Below are 24,886 nucleotides of genomic sequence, written 5' to 3'. Positions count from 1 at the left end.
GATAGGCAGCAAGTTTAATGATGAAAAAACAATAAAGTATTGTGAACAAGTTTTGCCTTAGAAAGAAGCTGCAGAGAACTGTCTGTAATACAGTCATACTACTACAAAGCTATAACCATACATTGGCTATAAGTTTGGCCATTTTCTGTTTTCTCATACGGAGGAAAAAATCACGGAATGTTTAAGATGCTTTCAAGCATTAAGTCTATTCATTATGGCAAAACAATAAATATTGAACAAAGGATGCCCATAAGAAGAGAGCTTGAGTACTTAAGAATGCAGATTTCAATCTTCCTCCAAAACTATAGCAGAGGACAAGCACCTTTTCCCGACTCCGCTCAAGTTGGTTATTTCCCAACCTGTGCCTTCCTTGTAACGTTCAATCTGCAATCACAAAGATTAGTATTGATTAATGGAACCACATAGGTAATGGAATCTACGCATAGCAAGACAATGAAATAAATAATATTATGTACCGTGTCTAGTACTTCATTATCAGATTGAGCCCCTCCAATGACATAAATGGACTCCTTTAGAGCAGCAGCAGTTACATAACCCCTTGAGTAGTTCATTGGTTCCCCAATCATCCATGTTCCCCGACGAGGATCATATATCTCAACGCTTGGCATCATTTGAGACCCATCAGAACCACCAAGTGCATATCTAAAGAGCAACCATGAAGCTAAAAGTGAATAACATTAAGAAAAATGGGACAGGTCATGGACCATCCCCCTCCCCCCAAGTGATTCTTTAGACATTAAGAAAAAAGTGCAAATATATAGAATGCAAAGAAGCGAGAAGAGGTCAACATACAACTTCCCCCCCAAAGGAACCAACGCATGATATGCTCTTTTTGTGCTCATACTCTCAATTTTTGTCCAAGCATGTTCTCTGGGGTCAAACCTTTCAGCAGTCCTGAGGTGATAGCTAATAAGAAAGATGCTACAGGAGAACACAGAAGAAAACTTAAAAACAAGACTCAACTACTTTCACATGTGAAGATAATCTTCCGATTCAATGAAATAAAAGAAGTTGCAGATTTCTATCAGAACAACTTTAGCACTAAAAAGGACTGCGGTTTGGAAAACTACAAGCAACTCTCATTTCTCAGGTAATGAAGCCCAAATGTCAAGCTTTTTTGGGGCACACATTATAAAGAAATAAGAAAACAGAAATTCAGAAATAACTTACGCCAAATATTTGTCTCCATCAAATCCACCAACAGCATATAATGCACCATTGAGTTCTGTTGCTGCAAGAGAAAGTCGCTGCATGAATGGTAGACAATCAAGTCAGAGGAGATTATATTTGCACTTTGAACAAGTAAGTCTAAAGAATAGAACTAAATTGAAGACTGGACTGTAGGCAAGGACAAGAAAGAGACAAATATTGCCTTTGTTTGCTAGTAATGAGATGAATTCACTCAGCCACTGTAGTAAAATATGGCTAAACAATACATCATTTCATTTTGCAATTCTAACTAATTATTTCCCCCTACGCTTTAAGGTCTTCTCCCTTGTGTATTTCTTCATACTACCTGACTGCTACTAAGGGATTAAACTGAAAGAAGAGACAACAGAAAATCCATGGAAAACATGAAGATAAACGACCCCATAAAAACTTACTACCGAAACTAAGAGGATGAGAACAACATCCAAGGGTAATGCACATGAGCCTTCTTCAAAATATCACTATCGAAATGTAAGCAAGGAAGAGAATTAACCTTCTGCCACATGGATCGTGAAGGAATCCATTGACCTACTTGAGGATCATACATTTCAACTTCTGCAAAGTATTCAGTCCCATTTCCACCACCCATTGCAAATATCTTGTCCTTCAAAGTAGCTCCAGATTATCTTGTCCTTCAGAGTAGCTCCAGATAAGTTACTGTTTCTCTTTTTCAAATTAGAATGCACAGTCCACATATCATTGGCTGGGTTATATGATTCAACTTCACAAGAATAGAGTGGCATCAGTTTCAGCAACTTAAGAGAAAGGGGGAGGAGGGTATGTGAAGGGAGGGACTACTGGCATTACCTGTGTTGTCCCACAACTTCTTGAATTTTCCACCAAATACATAGACTTCCCTACTCAGATTTGCAATTGCAAAATATGACCAAAATGAACTCATTGGTCTAAGTGGCTTAAAAATATCAGTCAACGGTGAGTACAAGTCCAAGGCCGATAGCCAGTTATTACCATCAAATCCTCCAGCTAGGATGATTGACTCATCACAGACTATATCGTCTGACTCTACCACATTTTCACTATCGTGTGTACGAGAGGGATTTGTGGACTCCAACATCAAACATCTACCTTTTAGCAGTTTGATTTCTTCTTGTGCATTAGCCTGAATTCCATGTGAAGACAAGGAAATAACAATGGGGGAAAACATCAGATTTTCACTTCTGCAGACACATCATGTATTCAGGTAGGTATGGAGAAAACAAAAACCAGTAAATCATTTAGAAAGAGAACAGACACAATATGAAGCATCAAATTGGATAATTATTGAAATCGGCGTAAGAATACAATCATCAATTATCACTGATACATACATCTATTTTTCAATTTGATAAAGCCTTATGAATCAAGAACCTAAGGTGTTTCCCTTTTGGTCATTTTCAATAGGTTGTGCAATTGGATTTGTAGAACTTCTCAAGGGACATTTTCTGATTCCACCCAAACAACAATAAGAGTGTCCTAAACATGGAAAGGTCTGTATAGGATGCAGAGACTTCTACCAAGTACGATATTGATTAAAGAGATATTCCCCTAAACAATAAGAAACAATATTGCATAAGCAAACTTATACCCAACCCTGAAGAGTCTCCGAAAATAAAATGAATAATCACTCTTGTGAACAGATTGCACAGACTTCTGGGCAGCATTCCATTTCCCCAACACCAATAAGAGTCTTTTAAACATGGAACCCAATATGAGATGTATATTGAATGTTCAGAAAAGCCACCTCCACACAGATCAGCCCTCTCCCTTGGATAAAGCAGATAACTCTCCTATAAATGTTCAATTTCTATTTGTTCGTTTATTAACTCTTTGTACAGTAAATAGCAACTAATGTTCAATAATACTTTTCCCTGTCAAGTTACATATCTGAAATTATATGATAATAATCTTATTATTTCCTCTTTTAGAAATCATACTGGCATTTCTTTGGTATATCATCCTGAATCTTGAAGTCACCAAATTCTATGGCTTATTATCATGATTTCATCTACTTTAAAAGAAGAAGCAGAATCACAAACTCCTTTCTGAATTTTTTTATCTTGTTCGATGACTACCTACTAATAAGATCTGATAGTCCTAATTTTGCTACAAAATTCCTTTTTATCACCTATTGATATCTTAGTACTAAAAGATCCTACTTTGTTTGGAGATCTTATTCCAACGCACTCCTTCTACCATCCCCAGTCCCCCTCCCAACGTAAATATAAAGATGAGGAAATTTTTAAAAAAATTGTCACTCTTCCAATGTTTTAGCATAGAATAGATATGTCACCATAAGACCGACATTATACAGATATAAGGTTTACCAGCTTCTTCTCCAGGCCAGTCATTTTTTGGGAGTGCTGTTCCTTAAAAGCATTCAGTTCTTTCACTTCTTTCAGCAGCTGCAACAACAGAGATATTGAAGTCATATAAGAACATCTAGAGCAGAAATGCTATCATGGTTAATGAGAATTGGCACATATTACAAGAAGATGAAGAACCTGAGCTACAAAAGGAGGATAACCAGCCAAGTCACAATTGCCTTCTTCATTCTTCTCTTCTCCAGGAAGCTGTGGTTCCATAAAACCTGCTTGATCAATCCTTGCATCATTATAACTTATCCCTTCATTGGTGTTTTCCTCTGCATGCCCGTTTCTGGAGAGCGCTGGCCATTCACGATCAAGAGCTATTTCTTTAAGTTTCATGTATATAAAACTCTTCTCATCCAATGCAGCTTGAGAATCAATGGAACTGGATGGCTTATTTATCAATTTTTGTGGTTCAGAAGATCTATTTTCTGCTCTCTTGTTATTTGCAGGTGAGCTTTGGATTAGACTTCTCCAGAGTTCTGGATAATGTGGTGTGCTACTCGGAGCATATGCAAGAGATGAGAGTTGCGAGATCAATTTACTAGATTGAGTATGATCTAGCTCAAACCAGAAATGATTCTGCTTAAAATAGTTATCCTTAATTATTTGTCTAAACATATCTTCTTGCAGTGGTACACAATGCAGACGGACACGTATCTGAACCTTCAAAAGAAAAAGTGAAGTTTCAGTAGAATAATCCTAACAGAGCACGTACCATTGTGGTAATTATGGATAAGTCATGTTCAGTCAATTTAGGCTTTAAGTTTGTAAAGTTTATTATTCAGTTAGTGTAGGTCATGTAAGTTTATCTGTTCCTATTCTCTAGGAGTTAGGTTAGCACGATCTGTTTTGTTAGTGCTGTATAAAAACTCCATTGTAGGCTCATTAATAAACATACAATTTCATTCTACTTCTGTGAATTTATATTATATCAGCGCCAATATACTCTAACGTGTACGCCATCCAAGAACCAATAAAACAATTTCTGCACACAAATGGCCCCTTCCACCTCTGTGGTTACTGCCGACACAGCTCCAGTCCTCAAACATCTGATTCAATTCAACCCCTCCTCACAGCTGCCCATTAAATTGTCTGGCAGCCACAATTTTTCCATCTGGAAGGCCCAGATTGCCATGCTGCTTCATGGCCATGACCTCTATGGTCATCTTGACGGCACTAAATTGTCCCCTCCTGAAACAGTCACCACTAATGGCCTTGAGACTGCCAACCCCGAGAGGATTGGTTTCGTCAGGATAAACTGATCCAAAATGCTCTCATGGCTTCTGTTGATGCCACAATTGCATCCACTGTAGCTTCTGCGCTCACCTCCAAAGCTGTGTGGGATCAACTTCACACTTCCTTTGCGAACAAATCGCAAACCCGCATCTTCAGCCTTCATCACCATCTCAATCAAGTCAGCAAAGACCACAAATCAATTGCTGAATATGTGCGAGAGATTCACTCTCTCCGATGAACTCGCCACAGCAGGTTCACCCGTCAATAACAAAGAACTCGTGGTGAAAATATAGAGTGGCCTTGGGCCAGAGTTCCGTGAGATCTCAGCGGCCATACGAGCACGGGACTCTCCAACAAGGTGTGAGGAACTCTTTGATAAGCTTCTGGATCATGAACTATTCATCAAACATGAGGATCTCAAGAGGTCTACCACCCAGGTCACTGCAGCTGTTGCTCAACGTGTGACCAATCCTCCATCAGCCCCACGCCATAATCGACACCCACCCAACAATAATAATTGGCGTCCCCAAAATAGGCAGCCCTCTCAAAGCAACACTTCCCAGCATCCCGTGGATAATTCTCAGTGGCGCAACTTCCCACACCAATCTTCACGAGTCCATTGTCAACTTTGTGACAAATTTGGACATACGGCAAGTGTTTGCCACTCCCGGTCACATAACCACTTTGAAGCAAAAGGAAATTTTTGTTGCACAAACAACGCCAAATGACCCCTGGATTCTCAATTCAGGTGCGTCTCACCATATTACCTATGATACCAACTCTCTCCACAATGTTCAGGACTTCAAAGGGATCGAGGAAATGACAATGGGTAACGGTAATGTGATTCCAATTACTCAAAATGGTACCACTCATTTAAATGCTTCAAATACTGCTTTCAAACTCTCTAATATTTTGTGTGCTCCTACTATCAAATGCAAACTTGTTTCAGTACATCAGTTTTGCAAAGATAATCTAACCTCAATAGAATTTTTTCCTTTAAAATATCTTGTGAAGAATCTGAGTACGAGAATGTTAGCATGATGGACATCTAAATAATTGTATATATTAATGTAATTATATAGTGATATAAATTAGCATGATCATATAGATTTGTTGTAGAATCAAAGGAATAAATATTGTGATAGAATAGCTTATTTGGAGGGATAGCAAAGCAGATTTAGAGGGATTGCAGATTTGTAGAGATAGAATAGCTGATCTTTTGGGATATGAATGACGGATCTTTAGAGATATGTAATCTTTATTCTCTCTATATAATGGAAAGACTCTCTCACTTTGAGAGGCATTCAACAGAAAATTGACATGGTATTAGAGCCTTCTCTTGGCTGTCTTGTTTCATAGAGTCATTTGTGGTTGCTTCTAAATTTTTTTTGAAAATCTTGGTTTTTTGTTGACTGTTTGTCGACAATCAGTCCTACTACCTAGGACTTTTATTCTTGGTCATTCTAGTTGCTTTCTTGAATCTTTGTAGTTTTCATAGCTATTCAACAACATGAATTCACATCACTTTGAATCCTTCAGTGTTCGTTTCACTGGAAAAAAATATTATTTTTCTTGAGAGTTTCAGTTTCAGTTATTTGTCATCGGCAAAGAACTATGGGGTCATATAGATGGAAGCGATCCTGCTCCTACTGATACAACAAAGTTAGGTGAATGGAAGATTAAAGATGCTCAGGTGATGACATGGATTCTAGGGTCAATTGACCCTCTTATTGTTCTTAATATTAGGACGTGCAAAACAACTAAGGCCATGTGGGATTACTTACAAAAGGTTTACAACCAAGATAATAGCGCAAGATGCTTTCAGTTAGAGTATGAAATTTCTAATTACCCTCAAGGAGGTCTTTCTGTTCAGGATTATATTTCTGGATTTCAGAACTTATGGGCTGAATTTACAGATATTGTCTATGCCAAAATACCTACTGAATCTCTATTTGTGATCCAGGCAGTTCATGAGCAAAGCAAGCGAGACCAATTTTTGATGAAATTACACTCCGACTTTGAGAGTGTTCGCTCTAACTTGGTGAATCGTGACCCGTCTCCCTCTTTGGATGTTTGCTTTAGGGAATTACTTCGTGAAGAGCAACGTCTTGTCACACAAAATGCTTTCAAGAAAGAAAATTGTTAGAACATGAATGGGTTTATACAATCCTATTAGAATAGGAATAGGTTTATACAATTCTATTAGAATAGGAATAAGTTTATACAATCCTATTTAGAATAGGAATAGGAATACAAATAGAAATAGGAATAGTAAATAGTATCCTACTTGGAAAGTATTGTATTCTAGTGTTTATAAATAGGGTCTCAATGTAATAATGTAGACACAACAACAATTCGATAATATTTTTTCCTATATTTCTCACATGGTATCAGAGCCTCTACGATCTTGGTAAACAATCAAAGAGCTTCCGCTATCGGCGAGCGACTATTATCCATATATGTCGCCCGTCCAACCAACGATTATGTTAGCAAAGGTTGGGTCACCGTGCATCTTTCCGGTGACTATTTTCTCATATCTAATTTGTGTAGCACCGTGCTATCATTTCGGTGACTACTTTCTTAGATCTAATTTGTGTAGCACCGTGACATCATTCCGGTGACTACTTTTTCATATTTAATTTGTGTAGCACCGTGCCATCATTCTGGTGACTACTTTTTCATATTTAATTTATGTAGCACCATGCCATCATTCTGGTGACTACTTTTTTCATATTTAATTTGTGTAGCATTGTGCCATCCTTCCGGTGACTACCTTTTTTGCATATTTTATTTGTGTAGCACCGTGCATCTCTTCGGACTACTTCTCATATTTAATTTGTGTAGTACTGTGGATTTTTCCGAATTACTTTCTCATATCTAAGTTGCATAGTACTGTGTGTCTTTTCGGTGACTCCTCAGATTTGATTTGCATAGTTCCATTCGTCTTTTCGGTGACTCCTCAAATCTGATTTGTGTAGGGTTGTGCCATCATTCCGACCCTACACATATTATTCCTCTTTTTAAATAGGGTTGTGCCATCAATTCGACCTTTTCTATATGATTTCTATTTTCTAGTTGGGTCGTGCCATCATTCCGACCCTACCCATATAATTTTATTTCTTAGATTGTGACCACTTTCAGCCATCAAATCTAATACTCTGACGTATGAGCATGTTCCGACCAATATTTCGGTGACTTTCTTGTTGAATATTGACTCATCTATTGATTCCAATATGATCCATATACTTTATACTAGATTTTGAGCACTTTTTTGCTCGGAGGGAGTTTAGTAGCCTTGTATGTCGATTGTGTAAGTCAGTCTATGGTCTGAAACAGTCTTTGTAAGTTTAGTTTGGGAAGTTCAACATTGTAATTTTATCACTCTGTGTTTTATCGACATTATGTATCAAATCCAGTATTTCATGAGAAGATTAAGCATATTGAGATTGACTGATATTATGCATCAAATCCAGTATTTAATGAGAAGACAAGCACAATGAGATTGACTGTCAATTTTGTGAAATCGACTGATCAACTTGTAGATATCTTACCAAACCCCTTATCGATCCTCATATTAATTACATTTGTAACAAGCTAGGTACATGGAAATTATGCACTAGCTTGAGGGGGAGTGTTAGAACATGAATAGGTTTATACAATCCTATTAGAATAGGAATAGGTTTATACAATCCTATTAGAATAGGAATAGGTTTATACAATCCTATTAGAATAGGAATAGGTTTATACAATCCTATTAGAATAGGAATAGGTTTATACAATCCTATTAGAATAGGAATAGGTTTATACAATCCTATTAGAATAGGACTAAGTTTATACAATCCTATTTAGAATAGAAATAGGAATACAAATAGAAATAGGAATAGTAAATAGTATCATGCTTGGAAAGGATTGTATTCTAGTGTCTATAAATAGGGTCTCAATGTAACAATGTAGACACAACAACAATTCAATAATATTATTTTCCTATATTTCTCACAAAAATGATGTCACTGTTGCATTTGCTGCTCAAGGTAAAGGAAAGGGCAGGGATATGACTAGAACTCAATGCTATAATTGCAAGGAATATGGTCATATTGCTAGCAATGGTAGCAAGAAGTTCTGTAATTATTGTAAACAACAAGGACACATTATCAAAGAGTGTCCCACGCGCCCTCAAAATCCTAGGGTCAATGTTTTTCAAGTTGAGATAAATAGTTCCACTATTGATAACTCATCTTCAGGACAAGTTCTTACTTTTGAAATTGTACAACAAATGATCGTGTCAGCCATTTTAGCATTGGGATTACAAGGTAATGATGTTACATCTAATTTTTAGATTGTTGATCCAGGTGCTTCCAATCATATGACCAACTCAACGAGTATCCTAAAAAATGTTCATAACTATCAAGGTCCATCACAAATACAGATTGCCAATGGTAGTAATTTACCCATTAAAGGTTGGGGACATTACTCCAATTTTCAAGAATGTTTTTGTTTCACCAAAGCTCTCAACAGGTCTTATTTCAGTTGGACAATCGGTAGATAACAATTGTGATGTGAATTTTTCTCGTAATGGTTGTCTTGTACAAGATCAGGTGTAGGGGACGATAATCGCGAAGGGGCCTAAAGTTGGACGATTGTTTCCTAGACACTTTTCCATTCCTCTTGTTCTATCTTTTGATTGTACTTCTACTGCTAGTAAGACTGAGGTTTGGCATAAGCGTCTAGGACATCAAAATTCTGTTGTGTTGTCTCATTTATCAAATTCTGGTTTATTGGAAAATAAAAATCAATTTTCAGTTGCTTCCATTGACTGTTTTACTTGTAAATTAGGCAAAAGTAAAACTCTTCCTTTTCCTAATTTTGGTAGTCGTGCTACAAAGTGTTTTGATGTCATTCATAGTGATGTTTGGGGAATTTCACCAATTATTACTCATGCTCATTTCAAATACTTTGTGACATTCATAGATGGTTATAGTCGGTTTACGTGGGTGTATTTTCTTCGATCCAAATTTGAGGTATTTTCCATGTTCAAGACATTTTTGGCTTACATTGAGACTCAATTTTCTACATGCATCAAATTATTAAGATCTGATTCTGGTGGAGAATATATGTCTTATGAATTCAAAAAAATCTTACTTGACAAAGGAATTGTCTCACAACGCTCTTGCCCATATACACCACAACAAAATGGAGTTGCTGAAGGTAAAAATCACTATCTTTTAGATGTCACTCGTACTTTATTGGTTGAGTCCTATGTACCATCTAAATACTGGGTGGGAGCTTTGTCTACTGTTGTCTATTTAATTAACAGATTGCCATCTAAAGTGCTAAATCTCGAGTCTCCATATTTTCGCCTTTATCACCAAAATCCTAACTATAGTGATTTTCATACATTTGGTTATGTTTGTTTTGTGCATTTGCCTCCTTCGCAGTGCAATAAACTTTTTGTACAGTCTACTAAATGTGCTTTTATGGGTTATAGTACTTCACAAAAAAGTTTTATTCGCTATGATCCATGTTCTCATAAATTTTGTATTTCTAGAAATGTTGTTTTCTTTGAGAATCAGTATTTATTTCCTATGATTGTAGATTCATCTTCTGCTTATTCTCTTCTTCCTACTTTTGAGGATTTATCATCTTCTTTTAAGAGGTTCAAACTTGGATTTGTGTATGAACGACGTCGTCCAACTTTATCCTATCCCGACACTAATCCGCCGCCTGAAACTGTACCACAATTAGAATTTTGAGAATTTTTCAAGATCTGGTCCTCTTGAGCCTACTCGGTGATCTACCAAAGTATCTCGTACTCCCAATTGGTATGGTTTTTCCTCTACTTTATCCAACATTTCTGTTCCAACTTGTTATTCACAAGCTTCCAAGCATGAATGTTGGCAGAAAGCAATGGAGGAAGAACTTTTGGCTCTTAAAGAAAATGACACATGGAGCATTGTTTCATGTCCTTCAAATGTCAGCCCTATTGGATGTAAATGGGTGTATTCACTCAAACTTCATTCTGATGGAACTCTTGATCGATACAAAGCTCGATTGGTTGTTCTTGGTAACAAACAAGAGTACGGGGTGGACTATGAGGAGGCTTTTGCACCCGTAGCAAAAATGACTACGGTGCGAACTATTATTGCCATTGCTGCTTCACAAAACTGGTCTCTTTATGAAATGGATGTCAAAGGTGCTTTTCTCCATGGTGATCTCAAAGAAGATATTTATATGAAACCTCAGATGGTTTGTTTACATCGCCTATATCAGATGTTGAAAGTTGAAGTGGTATTTGTATGGATTATTTGATAAGTTCCGGTCTACTTTGCTACAATTTTCTTTTGAACAAAGCAAATATGACTCATCTTTGTTTCTTCGGAAAACATCTACAGGTTATGTTCTTCTTTTGGTGTATGTAGATGACATTATTATCACAGGAACCGATTCTTTACTAATCACTAGCCTCCAACAGCAGCTTAAAGATTCTTTTCATATGAAAGATCTTGGTACTCTTACATATTTTTTGGGCTTGGAAGTTCATAATGTTGCTTCAGGTGTGTTTCTAAACCAACACAACTATACTCAGGATCTGATTTCTTTGGCTGGTATTCAAGATTCCTCCTCTGTAGATACTCCATTGGAATTGAATGTGAAGTATCGTCGTGAGGAAGACGATCTTCTTCCTGATCCAACTATGTTTCGACAATTAGTTGGGAGTCTAAATTACCTTACTATTACTCGAACTGATATCTCTTTTACAGTTCAACAAGTTAGTCAATTTATGCAAGCTCCCCGTCATCTCCACTCGATGGTTGTTCGTCGCATCATTTGGTATCTTCTAGGAACATCTACTCATGGATTGTTCTCTCCAAGTGGTTCTCCTATTCATCTTAATGTTTTTAGTGATTCTGACTAGGCGGGATGTCCCGATACTCGTCGTTTAGTCACTGGTTGGTGAATGTTTCTTGGAGAGTCATTGATATCTTGGAAGAGTAAAAGAAAGATCGTGTGTCAAAATCTTCAACAGAGGTTGAATATCAATCCATGTCTATTGCTTTGCTCCGAGGTTGTATGGCTTCGTGGATTACTTGCTAAGATTGGATTTCCTCAATCTCATCCTACTCCTCTCCATGTTGATAATACAAGTGCTATTCAGATTGCTACTAATCCAGTTTTTCATGAGAGGACCAAACACATCGAAGTAGATTGTCATTATATACGAGAAGTTGTAGATAAAGGAATCGTTACTCTTCCACATGTGTCCAGTGATCTTCAAATAGCTGATGCGTTTACAAAATTCATGGCACGGCAACGCCATTAGTTTCTAGTAGGCAAATTGATGCTTCTTGATCCACCAGCATCAATTTGAGGGGGGATGTTAGCATGATGGATATCTAAATAATTGTATATATTAATGTAATTATATAGTGATATAAATTAGCATGATAATATAGATTTGTTGTAGAATCAAAGAAATAAATATTGTGATGGAATAGCTGATTTGGAGGGATAGCAAAGCAGATTTAGAGGGATTGCAGATTTAGAGAGATAGAATAGCTGATCTTTAGGGATATGAATGACGGATCTTTAGGGATGTGTAATCTTTATTCTCTCTATATAATGGAAAGACTCTCACTTTGAGAGGCATTCAGTAGAAAATTGAAAGGGAACACCTCTACTGTGCCGCCCGAATAAAGCAGGACTCTATGAATGGCCATCACTATCTTGACCAAACATCAACTTCACCATTGTTGGACCTCCCTACATCTGTGGTATCGAAGATTGGGACACCCCCATTCTTGAGTTTTATTTTCCATTTTATGTAATTCATGTATTTCATATTCTTCCAAGGACAAGTTCAGTTTTTGTACACAGATTTCCATTTTCTTCCAACACTTTGTCCAGCAGCTTTCCATTAGAAATAATTTACAGTGATCTGTGGGGGCCATCCTATGTTCTCTCTATTGATAAAAAGCGATACTATTGTCTCTTTGTTGATCAGTTCACCAGATACATTTGGTTGTACACAATGAAAAACAAACATGAGGTTCAAAAACACTTTCAAAGCTTACATCCCGTGCTTGAAAAACATTTTGGTCACAAAATACTCACAATTTACACTGATGGAGGCGGAGAATATCAGACCATGGAACCATACCTTCATTCCAATGGCATACAACACCTTGTTTCTCCTTCTCACACTCCTGTCGCCCTGGCTGAAAGACGTCATCGACACTTTATTGAGACAGTCAAAACGTTGCTTCACCAAGCAAATTTACCCTCCGATTTTTGGACATTTGCCTGCAATCATGCTGCCTTTCTCATAAACCGACTGCCCACCACCACTCTTGATAATAAGTCCCCATTCGAAGTTCTTTTCAAAGAGGCACCCGCTTATGAATCTCTTCCTACATTTGGCTGTCTATGCTACCCATGGCTCCGACCATATGCTCAACATAAATTAGAGCCGTATTCCAAACCTTGTGCCTATCTCAGTTCTTCGGTCACCCATTATTGTCATCAGTGTTTTGAACCTACAAGCTCCAAACTTTTTTCTCTCACGGAATGTAAAATTTTTCGAGGATATTTTCCCTTTTGCTACTATGTTCTCACTTAAAACAAAAGTTATCATATTTAAACTGGGAGTATAATTTAAACAAAAACAATTCAAGTCTGGATATTACTTCCAACACCACTACTCCAGATCACACGCTACTTCCCCCCACCATTCCATTGATGCGAGATACACGCCAAGATGATTGATCACTTCGTGTTGCACCGAGGAACAAACCACAGTCAGATCATTTCACCACTCCTGCTCCAGGTAATCTTCACACTACTTCCCTCTCCCCTGACTTCCATCAGATTTCCCCTATTGTAGATTCCCTACCATCCCACTTCATATTTCAAAGCCACCCCTCTGCTCGTCCTCTCACATTACATCACCGATTACTCATGTTTATTGGCGTCGCTCCAACTCATCACCCCATATACCGACCCAATCCCTCACCTCTCACAGAGGTGTGCACAGTTGCAGTCTCGCTTTGCCTCCCCCCACTGAAAACGTAGCTCCAATTCCACCTATAGAGCACAATCGTGCAGTAACAAGGTCGCAAAACAACATCATCAAGCGGCGCAAAATTGTTGACTACACTGCCCACATAACCCAAACTGTACCAATTCTACCTGTCACTCAAAAACAAGCACAAAAGTTCCCATATTGGAGAGATGCTATGCAGCTTGAGTTTGATGCACTGATAAAGAATCATTCTTGGGAGTTGGTTCCGCCAGACCTCACCAGGAATGTCGTTCCCTGTGAATGGTTGTTTCGAATTAAAACTAAGTCTGATGGATCCATTAATAAGTACAAAGCACGTTTGGTTGCAAAAAGGTTCACCCAAAGGCCTGGGTTGATTTTCATAAAACATACAGTCCAGTGGTTAAACCCACCACAATTCGGATTGTCCTCACCCTTGCTGTATAGAACAATTGGGCATTGCATCAAATCGATGTCAATAATGCTTTTCTTCAAGGGAAGCTTCAGGAAGATGTGTATATGACTCAACCACCCGGATATGAAAATTCAGCGCATCCTGACAATGTCTGCCATCTCAAAAAGGCTATCTACTGCCTGCTACAAGCTCCCAAAGCCTGGTATGATGCACTTACTGATTCTTTGATCCAGATGGGGTTCAAGATGTCTGAGTCTGATAATTCTCTCTTTGTTCTGCATAATTTGGGCGTAACTATTTATATCCTTATATATTTGGATGACATCATACTCACGGGCAGCAATGAAACACTCCTTCAACAAGTCATTACCTCTCTTTCCAAAAAAAATTCTCTTAAATACCTTGTCTTTCTGCACTATCTCTTGGGCATTGAGGTACGCAGCCGCAGGGATGTTAACGGTTTGTTTCTCAGTCAATCTAAGTATATACAGGAGGTGCTACATGACACTCAAATGCACGACTGCAAAGGAATTCAGTCTCCAATGAGTACGTCAGTGGCACTACTGGTAGATGACGGAGCCCCCAACACTGATGGAAAAGAGTATATGAGTGTACTTGGTAAGCTTCAGTACCTTTCTTTTACACGGTCTGACATCACATATTCAGTAAACAAGCTCACTCAGTTCAACACCTGTCCCTATGTGGTTCACTGGAAGGCAGTTAAACGTATCCTTCGGTATCTTAAAGAAGCATCCCACCATGGTATTCATATATCTCCGCAGCAGTCCACTAATCTCTATGCCTATGCAGATGCCGATTGGGCAGGTGATACTAATGACCGCCGCTCCATCTCTGGTCACATTGTTTTTCTCAGCTCGACTCCTAGTTCCTGGTCTTCTCATAAGCAACCTACTGTCTCCCACTCCTCCACTGAGGTTGAGTATCAGGTTGTTGCCTCTGCCTTGTCTGAAATGAACTGGATCACTCACTTGCTCAAGGATCTTCATGTCCCGCTCTCTGCTGCTCCAATAACTCTTTGTGATAACCTTGGCGTCACATACATTGCTGAAAACCAGGTCCATCATACAAAAATGAAGCACCTCGAGGTTGATCTTCACTTTGTTCGCCACCAGGTCCGCAATGGTCTGGTCAGAGTTTCCCACATTCACTCCACTGATCAAATTGCAGATCCGCTCACCAAACCATTGTCTAAGGCAGCCTTCCAGCGGATGCTTCCCAAGTTAGGTGTTGTCTCTTTACACCTAACTTGAGGGGGGCATAACAGAGCACGTACCATTGTGGTAAATATGGATAAGTCATGTTCAGTCAATTTAGACTTTAAGTTTGTAAAGTTTATTATTCAGTTAGTGTAGGTCACGTAAGTTTATCTGTTCCTATTTTCTAGGCATTAGGTTAGCACGATCTGTTTTGTTAGTGCTGTATAAAAACTCCATTGGAGGCTCATTAATAAACATACAATTTCATTCTACTTCTGTGAATTTATAAATCCTTCCTAGAATATAACACCGACGTGCATCAACATAAGCAGATAAAGCCAAAAAGAAAACAATGATATGAAACCTGTGCAGGAAATCGTGTTCTTTCATCACCATCATTTTTCCAAGCATATGGATTGATTAGCATTTGACCAGAGCTTGCAGCCTCAAAGATTCCGTGGAGCTTCTTATCGTCGTAGTTGAACAAGAACACTGGCAAACCAGGATTTACATTTTTCACATATATAAAGTGTGCGCTAGGCAAACCTGTCAAAGATTTTAAAATGTATATAATTGAGTAACAGCAACCCATTGTCCTAATTATTATTTTTTATCAAAGGACAATATATTAGGGCCGAATAACTGACCTACTAGTTGCTTTTCGAGACACTCTCTTATTGTAGTATTTTTGCACCCAAATATAACACCGCCTAGTTGATCTCTTGGCAGATTTCTAAAAGCTTTACCATCTTTTGGCTGGAATGGTGATGCCGGTGCTGAATTACTATGTGTGAAGGTTTGTGTTTTTTTCTTTTCCCACATCCTGAAAAATCCATATGGACAGAACTAAATCATCAGGAACTGTAAAAGAGCCATGAAAACATTATACAGTACTAATTAGCAATTCAGCAGTCTAAGCCAACCACATTAGGAACTCTTAAACAGAGAGTCTTTAGTTTCCTCAGTCACCAACACACCCAGAAAACTAAATAAAGAAAAAATAACTGCATACTCATTTTTCACCATGCAAATGTGTTGATCTACAGTGGTTCTCATTCAGTTTCTAAATATTCACATCAATAGCTAAATGTATTTGATACAGCTCAAGATGAATCAAAATCCTACCACTTAAACACTAAAATCAAACAAGGAAAACTTTCACAGAGACTAAAATCGCTCAGCAAAAAGTACAGAGGAATCACATCAAATGCTTGATCAATTACAAGTCCATAAATACAAGGATATTTAACATCGCAAGACAATCACAGTAGCAAAACAAAATGAACAATTTTCTTGCTCAACAAGAGAGTAATTTAGCTACCAAATCGATGATCAGACGGTTATCTGAACCAAATATACCTATAAAATCAACTTCAATTGTATCTTACAGTGACAACTGGAGAAGAAAAGGGAAAATTACCTGAGAGAATTTTCACTTTTAAATGGAAGAAGAAAACTGTTATAACTAAAAGAGGCGCGAATTTGCACTCCCAAGTACTTGATAAAACAAACTAACACACCCAACTGACCAAGTGTACTTTTTTTTTTTTTACTTTCTTATGTTATATTTTACTTTTTTTGAAAATATTCTACAATTTATATTTCACATTTTGAAACTTTATGGAACTTACTTTAAGAATTCAAATTTATTTGATTATTTTAAATTTGAAAATTTAAATGATTTTTCTTTTTATTCAATTGAAAATACTTTCTTTTTGTACCGAACACACCCTAAAAGTAAATAAATAGTCAAAGTTTCAAACTTGAGTTCTTGGTGAATTCAGTTATATCAATTAGCTATGATATGCTTAGTGAATACAACACATGGTAAGTAAACATATGATATGACAATTGTTACCACAGACAAAAGGCAGACACCGGATTTTAAGGATGACATTTGATATTCGGTTTGATATTTCTAAAATTCAATTTTAATAACTAAAACTAAATAACAAATACCCGACTTTCAAAGCTCAATCCGGCACAACAATTAGGTAATTCGATTTCAGGTAGGAGTGGGAGTTGGGTGTTTGTGCCATTCAAATTGGACATGAAAATTTCAGTTTGGATATATCATTTTTTTATTGAAGAAATTACAATACAAATAAGCTTTGATTGAATTAGATTTTTTAAGTTAGATTTTGGATTAGTCGACTTGAACATTTCATATTTTTTTTATTTTGACTTTTGAGCCTTTAAGGCAAGCTATAACAATTAACAACTTCAATTATGTTATAAATTCATTGAACTAAGTGGATTGTCCATATTGAGTTTATCCATAAACATATGCTTATCATCTATGTGTATTCCCTAGGTTCTATGAACCTTTTTTGGATAAGAATGTATCTATTTATTATGATACTTAATATGGTGACTTTTGGAATGATTTCTCAACCTATAAATAGGGTTGTTCATTCACTATTAATACACACATGAGAGACAAGAAGACATTTGAATAAGATGATATGTACATTCTACTCCCCATATCTTTTGTCTATATTATTTGTAGTATATTGCTTATATTTTATAACACGTTATCAGCATGAGACTCTAGCCAATTGAGATTGAGTTTTAGTTTTTTCTTTCGCTCATGTTTTGATTGATCTCGTTATGAGAATCAAGAAGGAAAAATGATAACTACTGGAATCAAGGTATAATATGCATAAAATCATGTATGTATTTTCTAGAATCTTTTTATGATTTAGAATACAATAGTGTTCGGTCACTAACATTATCCAGGAACCAAAGACATACACTACTACTGATTGAATATGCTCTACAAAATTCCTTAAATGGAAGAAGGTATAAAGTTTTAGTAGCATGAGTTTGAATATTATTTTGATTTTTTTGAAAGACTCAAAGGGTGAGTCATGTTACCGTTAGTTAAGGGTAAGACGGTGGATTCAAGTCCCATCGCACCAAAAACTTCGGATGCACCATAATGAAAAATGTTTGAGGGTAAGACGATAGATTCATGTTCTATCGCACCAAGAGGGTAAGGCATCAATTTGAGTTTTGATGCACCATGATGATAAAGATTGGGTTCAAGTCCCATAGAATTATGGCTTAACACGCCTTATATGGGTAAGATTGAGTTTGAGTCAATTCACCATAGTGATTATATAATGATGACTAAGGCTTTGATAAAAACCCATGAAATTCGTCTCATTGAATTTGCTCCATACATTGAAGCGAATGTGGTAGCAATACATGATAAATTTGAAATCCGCCAAATTGCTCCATTCTATCACATGAATATGGTAGCAGTGAATAATAAGTTTGAAATATGACAAGTGATTGAATGTATGAATAAGGGCGTGGATGGACAAAATTATAATAGTCATTATTGTGGTAATTATGAAAGGAATAACATTGTGGGTTCTCCAAATAGGCCTTCAAAATGTGAAGGTAATTCTTATCATCATAATGGTATGAAAGGTCATTGGACCAGTGGTTGTTGTGCGACCTAACAATATAAAAATCCTCCATTAAAAGAAAGGAAGATAAAGTGGTGGTACACTTGACCTTTCAAAGTGATGTTGAGGTGGGTCATGCAAAAATGATAAATTTTAAAGGCATGACAATGTGCTTATAATACAAATTTATGAAGCACATATAAATGATTAGTCCAATTCTTGAAGAGAATGTGACGTGTGATAAGCATCGTGAATGCTCGACCATTCTGAAAGTGAATGGGTCAAGATGTGATAAAATCATTATGGGTTGGATATATGACCTCTATGGGAGGTTTGAGAAAAATGATATATGTCACAACTCACCTCTACGGGATGTTTGAGAAAAACAAAGATACGTTGGCATGATCGGTTGGTCATTCCGATTTAAATGTAATGCAAAAGTAATTGAAAATTCATGTGGCTTATATGATGAAGAAATAAAAGATTTTTCAAGAATTATCTTGTGTTGCTTGTTCTCATGATAAAATGATCATTGTATCATTGTACCGTCTAAGGTTGGGATTGTATTCTCTGAGATTTTTAGAACATATAATAAGGTGAATATGGGCCCGTTCACCTACCATGTGGACCATTTGTAACTATATGATAGATGCATCTATGGGATGGTCACATGTGCTTTGTTGTTAACTTACAAATTGGTTTTTGTAAGGTTGTTTGCTCGAATTGTTAAATTAAGAGCACAATTTCAAACTATGAAAATACATTGATAATGCTGGTTGGTTTAGCAGAAATTGTATGCCTCCAATTCTAGCTAACCCATGGGTATGAGAACAAAACTCCCAAATAAAATTTGGTATGAGATGAGTTTATTTAACATGTAACAACACATGTATGTATCAAACCAACAAGGTTTCCCTATCATAATTGGTTCAGGGTCAGGAATCAAATAATTTCCATCTAAAGTTTGAATGTGCGATATATGATTTAACCACGCACAAAGATGGATCCCCAAGTGAGGTTGGGGTGAATGTTATATTTTCTAACATTGTGGGGAGAGATGATTGACAACTGAAAATTATGAGATGAATTATCTAGATCCTCGTAAAAAATGTGAACTTGAAGTTCAAGAGATAATTCATTTGCATAATGTTGAAAATTAATTGCCAGATGAATTTGTTGATCCTATGTTATAATTCTGCAAATGCTCCAATGAGAAGTCCTTAAGGGACAAAGTCTATGATATGCATGAAGCGTGATAGACCAATCGATTCCAAATGAAAAATTTCTTAAGGAACTAGAAGAGCAAGATGGTCATGATAATGAGGCAAGTGATTTAAAAGGAGAACGATGACATAACACCTCATAAAAACCTTGACAAAGGTTTAGGTACCTGAAATGATGAAATATGAAGAGATCTTGATAAGCTATGTCGTATTGAAATCGAGTCAAAAGACCGTCAATGATATCTTTGATATGAAGTAGCACTCAATGCTACTGATGATGGCGAGGATCTTGAATTCAAATCAGTCATATAATGTGGATAGGTAAATGATTGGACAAATGAAATGCACAATTCAAGTAAATTATGTTTCACTTTGAAAAGTGATGTTTTGGACTATAGTCCATGGATCAAGATATATGTCAGTGGGGTACAAATAAATTATTGTGCGAAAGTATAACCGTAAGATAAAAAGTACGATTTGTGCCTTGGGGCATAAAGGGTTTTCACAAAATTCCTGACATTATTAAATGGAGATATATTCTCATTTGGTGGATGCAATGAAGCTTGTTATAGTCTGACAATAGATGAAATGCTTGAATATATGTAATGAATGATGGTCATGTCTATCTAGACGATGAAGGTTATATGAAAATCCTTGAAAAATTTAAAAGGTTTTAAAGCAATTACATTGAGTACCCCAATGGCTGTGAGATTGTTTAATATAAAGAAAGATCAATTCTGATCTGATGAAAATGATTAAAAAATATCATGTATCAGTGAAATTGATGCACATACAAATTATTGATTATGCAGATGTCGGGAACTATGTGATTTTTCTTTGAAATGAGATATTTCAGCCACCATGTATGAAGATAATGATGTATACATCAAAGGAGACTGGACAAAGAACATTTCACCAAACTTCTTCTTCACACATGATTTTCAACAAAATGGTGAGATAGAGTTCAAAAGATCTCTTCAAGTGATAATCTTACAGATTTATTCACTAAGGCATTGCCAACGTCAACATTTGAGAAGTTGAGATATAAGATTGGAATGCGTCATCTCTGAGATATCAAGTAAAGCTTTCAGCAGGGGAAGTGAAATACGCGTTGTACTCTTTTCCTTAACCATGGTTTTGTCCCAAATGATTTTTTCTAGTAAGGTTTTTAATGAGGCAGCACTCAAAGTGTATTATGATATGTGTGTACTCTTTTTCCTTCATTAGGCTTTTTCCCACTGGATTTTTCCTAGTAAGGTTTAACAAGGCACATTATCTATGGACATCCAATGGAGAGTGTTATAAATCCATTGAACTAAGTTGATTGTCCATTGAGTTTATCCATAAACTTATACTTATCATCTATGTGTATTCCCTAGGTTCTATGAACCTTTTTGGATAAAAATGTAAATATTTAGTATGATACTTAATATGGTGACTTTTGGAATGATTTCTAAACCTATAAATAGGGTTGTTCATTCACCATTGTAAAATACACACATGAGAGACAAGAAGACATTTGAATAAGATGATCTCTATATTCTACTCCCCATATCTTTTGGCTATGTTATTTGTAGTATATTGCTTATATTTTATAACAAATTCATCAAATTTATTGCTTCTTAGAATATACAATATCTACCATTAACAAGGACTGAGAACATTATATTACCCATCGTGTAATTTCATATTGAACTTAATACTATAATAGTAGGGTCTAGAGTACCGATCTATTGGATAATTGGAAATTGAACTTATTAATATTGGACACATATCATATGGATATGGCTTAATATAAGACATAAGAATTTTGGATTTTCAGCTATCCAAAAATTGTAATACTAAATCTCATATTCAATCCAAAATTCATAAATTTTTTAAAAGTAAAAATTCAAGTTCAATCCATAATCCAAAAATTCAAATCAAATAACTAAAAAGTTTGAATTTCAAGTTGACTAAAACTATGTCCACCCCTAATTTTAGGTGATTTAGTCACCCTTGGTCATGGATGGGTCGAGTCTATGCAACCAACAAATAAAGGTCATATATATAATTAAAATATAATTAAATGTCTTATAAATGTATCGTTAATAGAGGAACAATTTTAAGCATAAAAATAATGTTAAAGGTAAATTTGATCCGATAGATAATAAGGACCATTTTGACTTTTTCTGATTTTCAATTATTTATGAAATTTGTGAAGATAAATTTTCTATATTTAAAAATTTTTAAAGACTCATTTATCAATTTTTATTTGTTCTTGACCACTAGTTTTACAAATGATATATAATCTTCTTTCCCTAAATCTATGAAATGTAAGTTTATTAACTAGGAGCACTACCATAAATTGACAATCTAACAAAACTACATTTACATTTTGTGCCTACATTGGAACAATTTACTTAGATTTAATCATGATAAATTGATATAAGTTGATGTATTTTTCTATAAAAGTAAGTAGCAAATCTAACCTTATTGGATTTTTCCGAGGATTCCCTGATCTATTCATGGAAAGATGTTGACGATTGGAGGCGGATTTTTTAGCAGACATTTCTTGACGGAAGTCTCAACACTTCTAACCTAATTTAATACTGATAAAATTTGATTGACGGCTCAGGACAGAATGTAGATAAATATTTTCCTTTTAAATAAACTATCCAAACCTACCTAATGTGAGGGGATTATAACACTTCTGATCCCAAAGTAATTGGTAAATTCTCTTTTTGGTCCTAATTGTGATATATGACCCAATATATTTATTCTTCAATTAATTTAAATGTGTGTCATTGGTTCCTTTATTTATGTAGAGAACATGGTATATTTAACTATATATGGATTGTAACACCCCGTATTCAAAAACAAACCAACCAGCAGATTTTCAAAAGTTGTAGGTGCAACCCACGGTTGCCACCCACAGACCGTAGGGTTACCCACGGTCCGTTCTGGTAGTCTGTGGTTCACCACATGCAGCCCCTCCCAGAAAAGGACCAGAAAATTATTCTAAGTCCAGACCTACGTCAGGACCTACGGACCGTAGGTCAGACCACGGTTCGTGGTCCAGGGCCGTAGGTCAGACCCTCAGACAAAAGTTTCTAAGGCATGACCCACGGACCGTAGGTCAGGCCACAGACGGTGGTCCTGGTTCGTGGATCGAGGCCCCAAAATCTAGTCCCAGAACCCCATTAACGGTTGACTAGCACGTACCGTGGGTCATTCCACGGACCGTCGATCAGTCCGTCGGTTGGTTCCGAAAACTTTTAAGTCAGGGGTCTTTTGGTCTTTTCCCTATGCGTTGGACCCCTAAACTACGTCGTTTAATCCCTAAACTACGTGGTTTTGGTCAATTTTAGCCTAGTAAATAATTAGAACCTAACCTAATCAATTATTCACCATAACCAAGCGAAACCTAGAGCAAAATAGAGGAGAAAGTCAAGCAGCCCTAGTTCAAGAATGCATCGAGTTTTCATCAGTTCCATCCCTGAAATCAGAAGATTTCTCGATGGAATTCATCATCAGGTATGTGGGATTTCACTAGTGGGTTCCTTTCACCCATTAGGTCCCTAGATTTCAGTCAGAATCTTGATTCCCTTAATATCATCTAGACCTAGGGTTTCTTGAATATTAGAAATTCTTGGGTTTTAGCTGTTAGGATGATCCAAATCAGATTGTCATGATTTTAGTATCGTTTTGTGTAGAGTATTTCATAAATTCAGAACCCTAACTATGTAGTTCTTTTAGTTCATGAATTACACATGCTAGGTTCATTATTTCAGATATACATGCGTCAGATTTGAATGTTTCATTATTAGTACATTAATGTTGCATTTTTAGTTAGCATGTCAGTATTTTGACCTATCCAATATTACATAAATTCAGTCATAAATTGTTAATTACATAATCAATTGGGAGTAGCTTAATACCGAGTGGACTAGGGTCAATCACCCTCAAGTCCCAGAACTACGTGCCCCCGTAGGTTTATAAGTCCCCTTTGTTGGCATTACATTTTAGTGATCACGCCAGTCATGCCTCTATACCTCTAGCATGGTATATTGGGTCTTCTCGATGGGGTGTATACATCGGACTCCACATTTAGCTCATGTGGTTTTATGTCGGTTATTAGTAGCTCCCTTACATTTACAGTTAGATTTCAGTCTCAGCATGTTATAAGCTTGGTCATTGCATTCAGTCATTTCACGTTCAGTATTCTCAATTTAGTATCATGCTTATCTCTTATAATTGCTCAGATATATGCTTTGTTCAGTTATGTTTATTGTTCAGTTTTATTCTATCTTGCATGCTCAGTACCTTTCAAGTACTGACGCATACTCTGCGATACATCTTTTTGTGATGTAGGTTCAGGCCCTCAGCCTCCAGATCACGCATAGATCGGTTCCCGGTCTCCAGTTCAGCAACATCAGAGTCCTCATTTCTCGAGGACGACATACTTGTTTCCTTTGCTTTTAGTTTTAGTTCCAATTGTTGCTTGATTTAGCTAGGGCATGTCCCAGCACTTCTAGTCAGTTAGAGGCTATTTCAGACATAGTTAGTTTCAGTTTTAGTATTTGAGTTTGACTTTTCAGTTGTTGTTAAACTCTCAGTTTTCATATATTCAGACAGTATATGGGTATTCCCCATCTTTTCATTTTATCTCATGTCTTATGCTTCCGCACAGTATTTCTTTTAAGTATGCTTATATATGCCAACAGGGTTAGCTTGGGGTCACTCGTGATCCTAGGTCCCGTATCC

General features: G+C 36.5%; 1 protein-coding gene across 1 annotated transcript; it reads right to left on the bottom strand.

Annotated features, from left to right (window-relative positions):
- Positions 1-285: 285 nt before the first annotated feature.
- On the bottom strand, positions 286-24,583 carry LOC102595738 (uncharacterized). Its single transcript, XM_015303505.1, has 11 exons — positions 24,467-24,583; positions 16,149-16,347; positions 15,866-16,047; positions 3,732-4,262; positions 3,555-3,632; positions 2,038-2,350; positions 1,724-1,854; positions 1,192-1,268; positions 814-915; positions 477-663; positions 286-384 (listed from the first exon to the last, which is right to left on the bottom strand). The coding sequence occupies exons 1-11, from the start codon at positions 24,581-24,583 to the stop codon at positions 286-288; spliced, it is 2,016 nt and encodes a 671-aa protein (XP_015158991.1).
- Positions 24,584-24,886: the final 303 nt, after the last annotated feature.

The sequence above is a fragment of the Solanum tuberosum genome, unplaced genomic scaffold (genome assembly GCF_000226075.1).
Source record: "Solanum tuberosum cultivar DM 1-3 516 R44 unplaced genomic scaffold, SolTub_3.0 scf00446, whole genome shotgun sequence".
Taxonomy (NCBI): Eukaryota; Viridiplantae; Streptophyta; class Magnoliopsida; order Solanales; family Solanaceae; genus Solanum; species Solanum tuberosum.
This window is presented reverse-complemented; position numbering and strand designations above follow the sequence as displayed.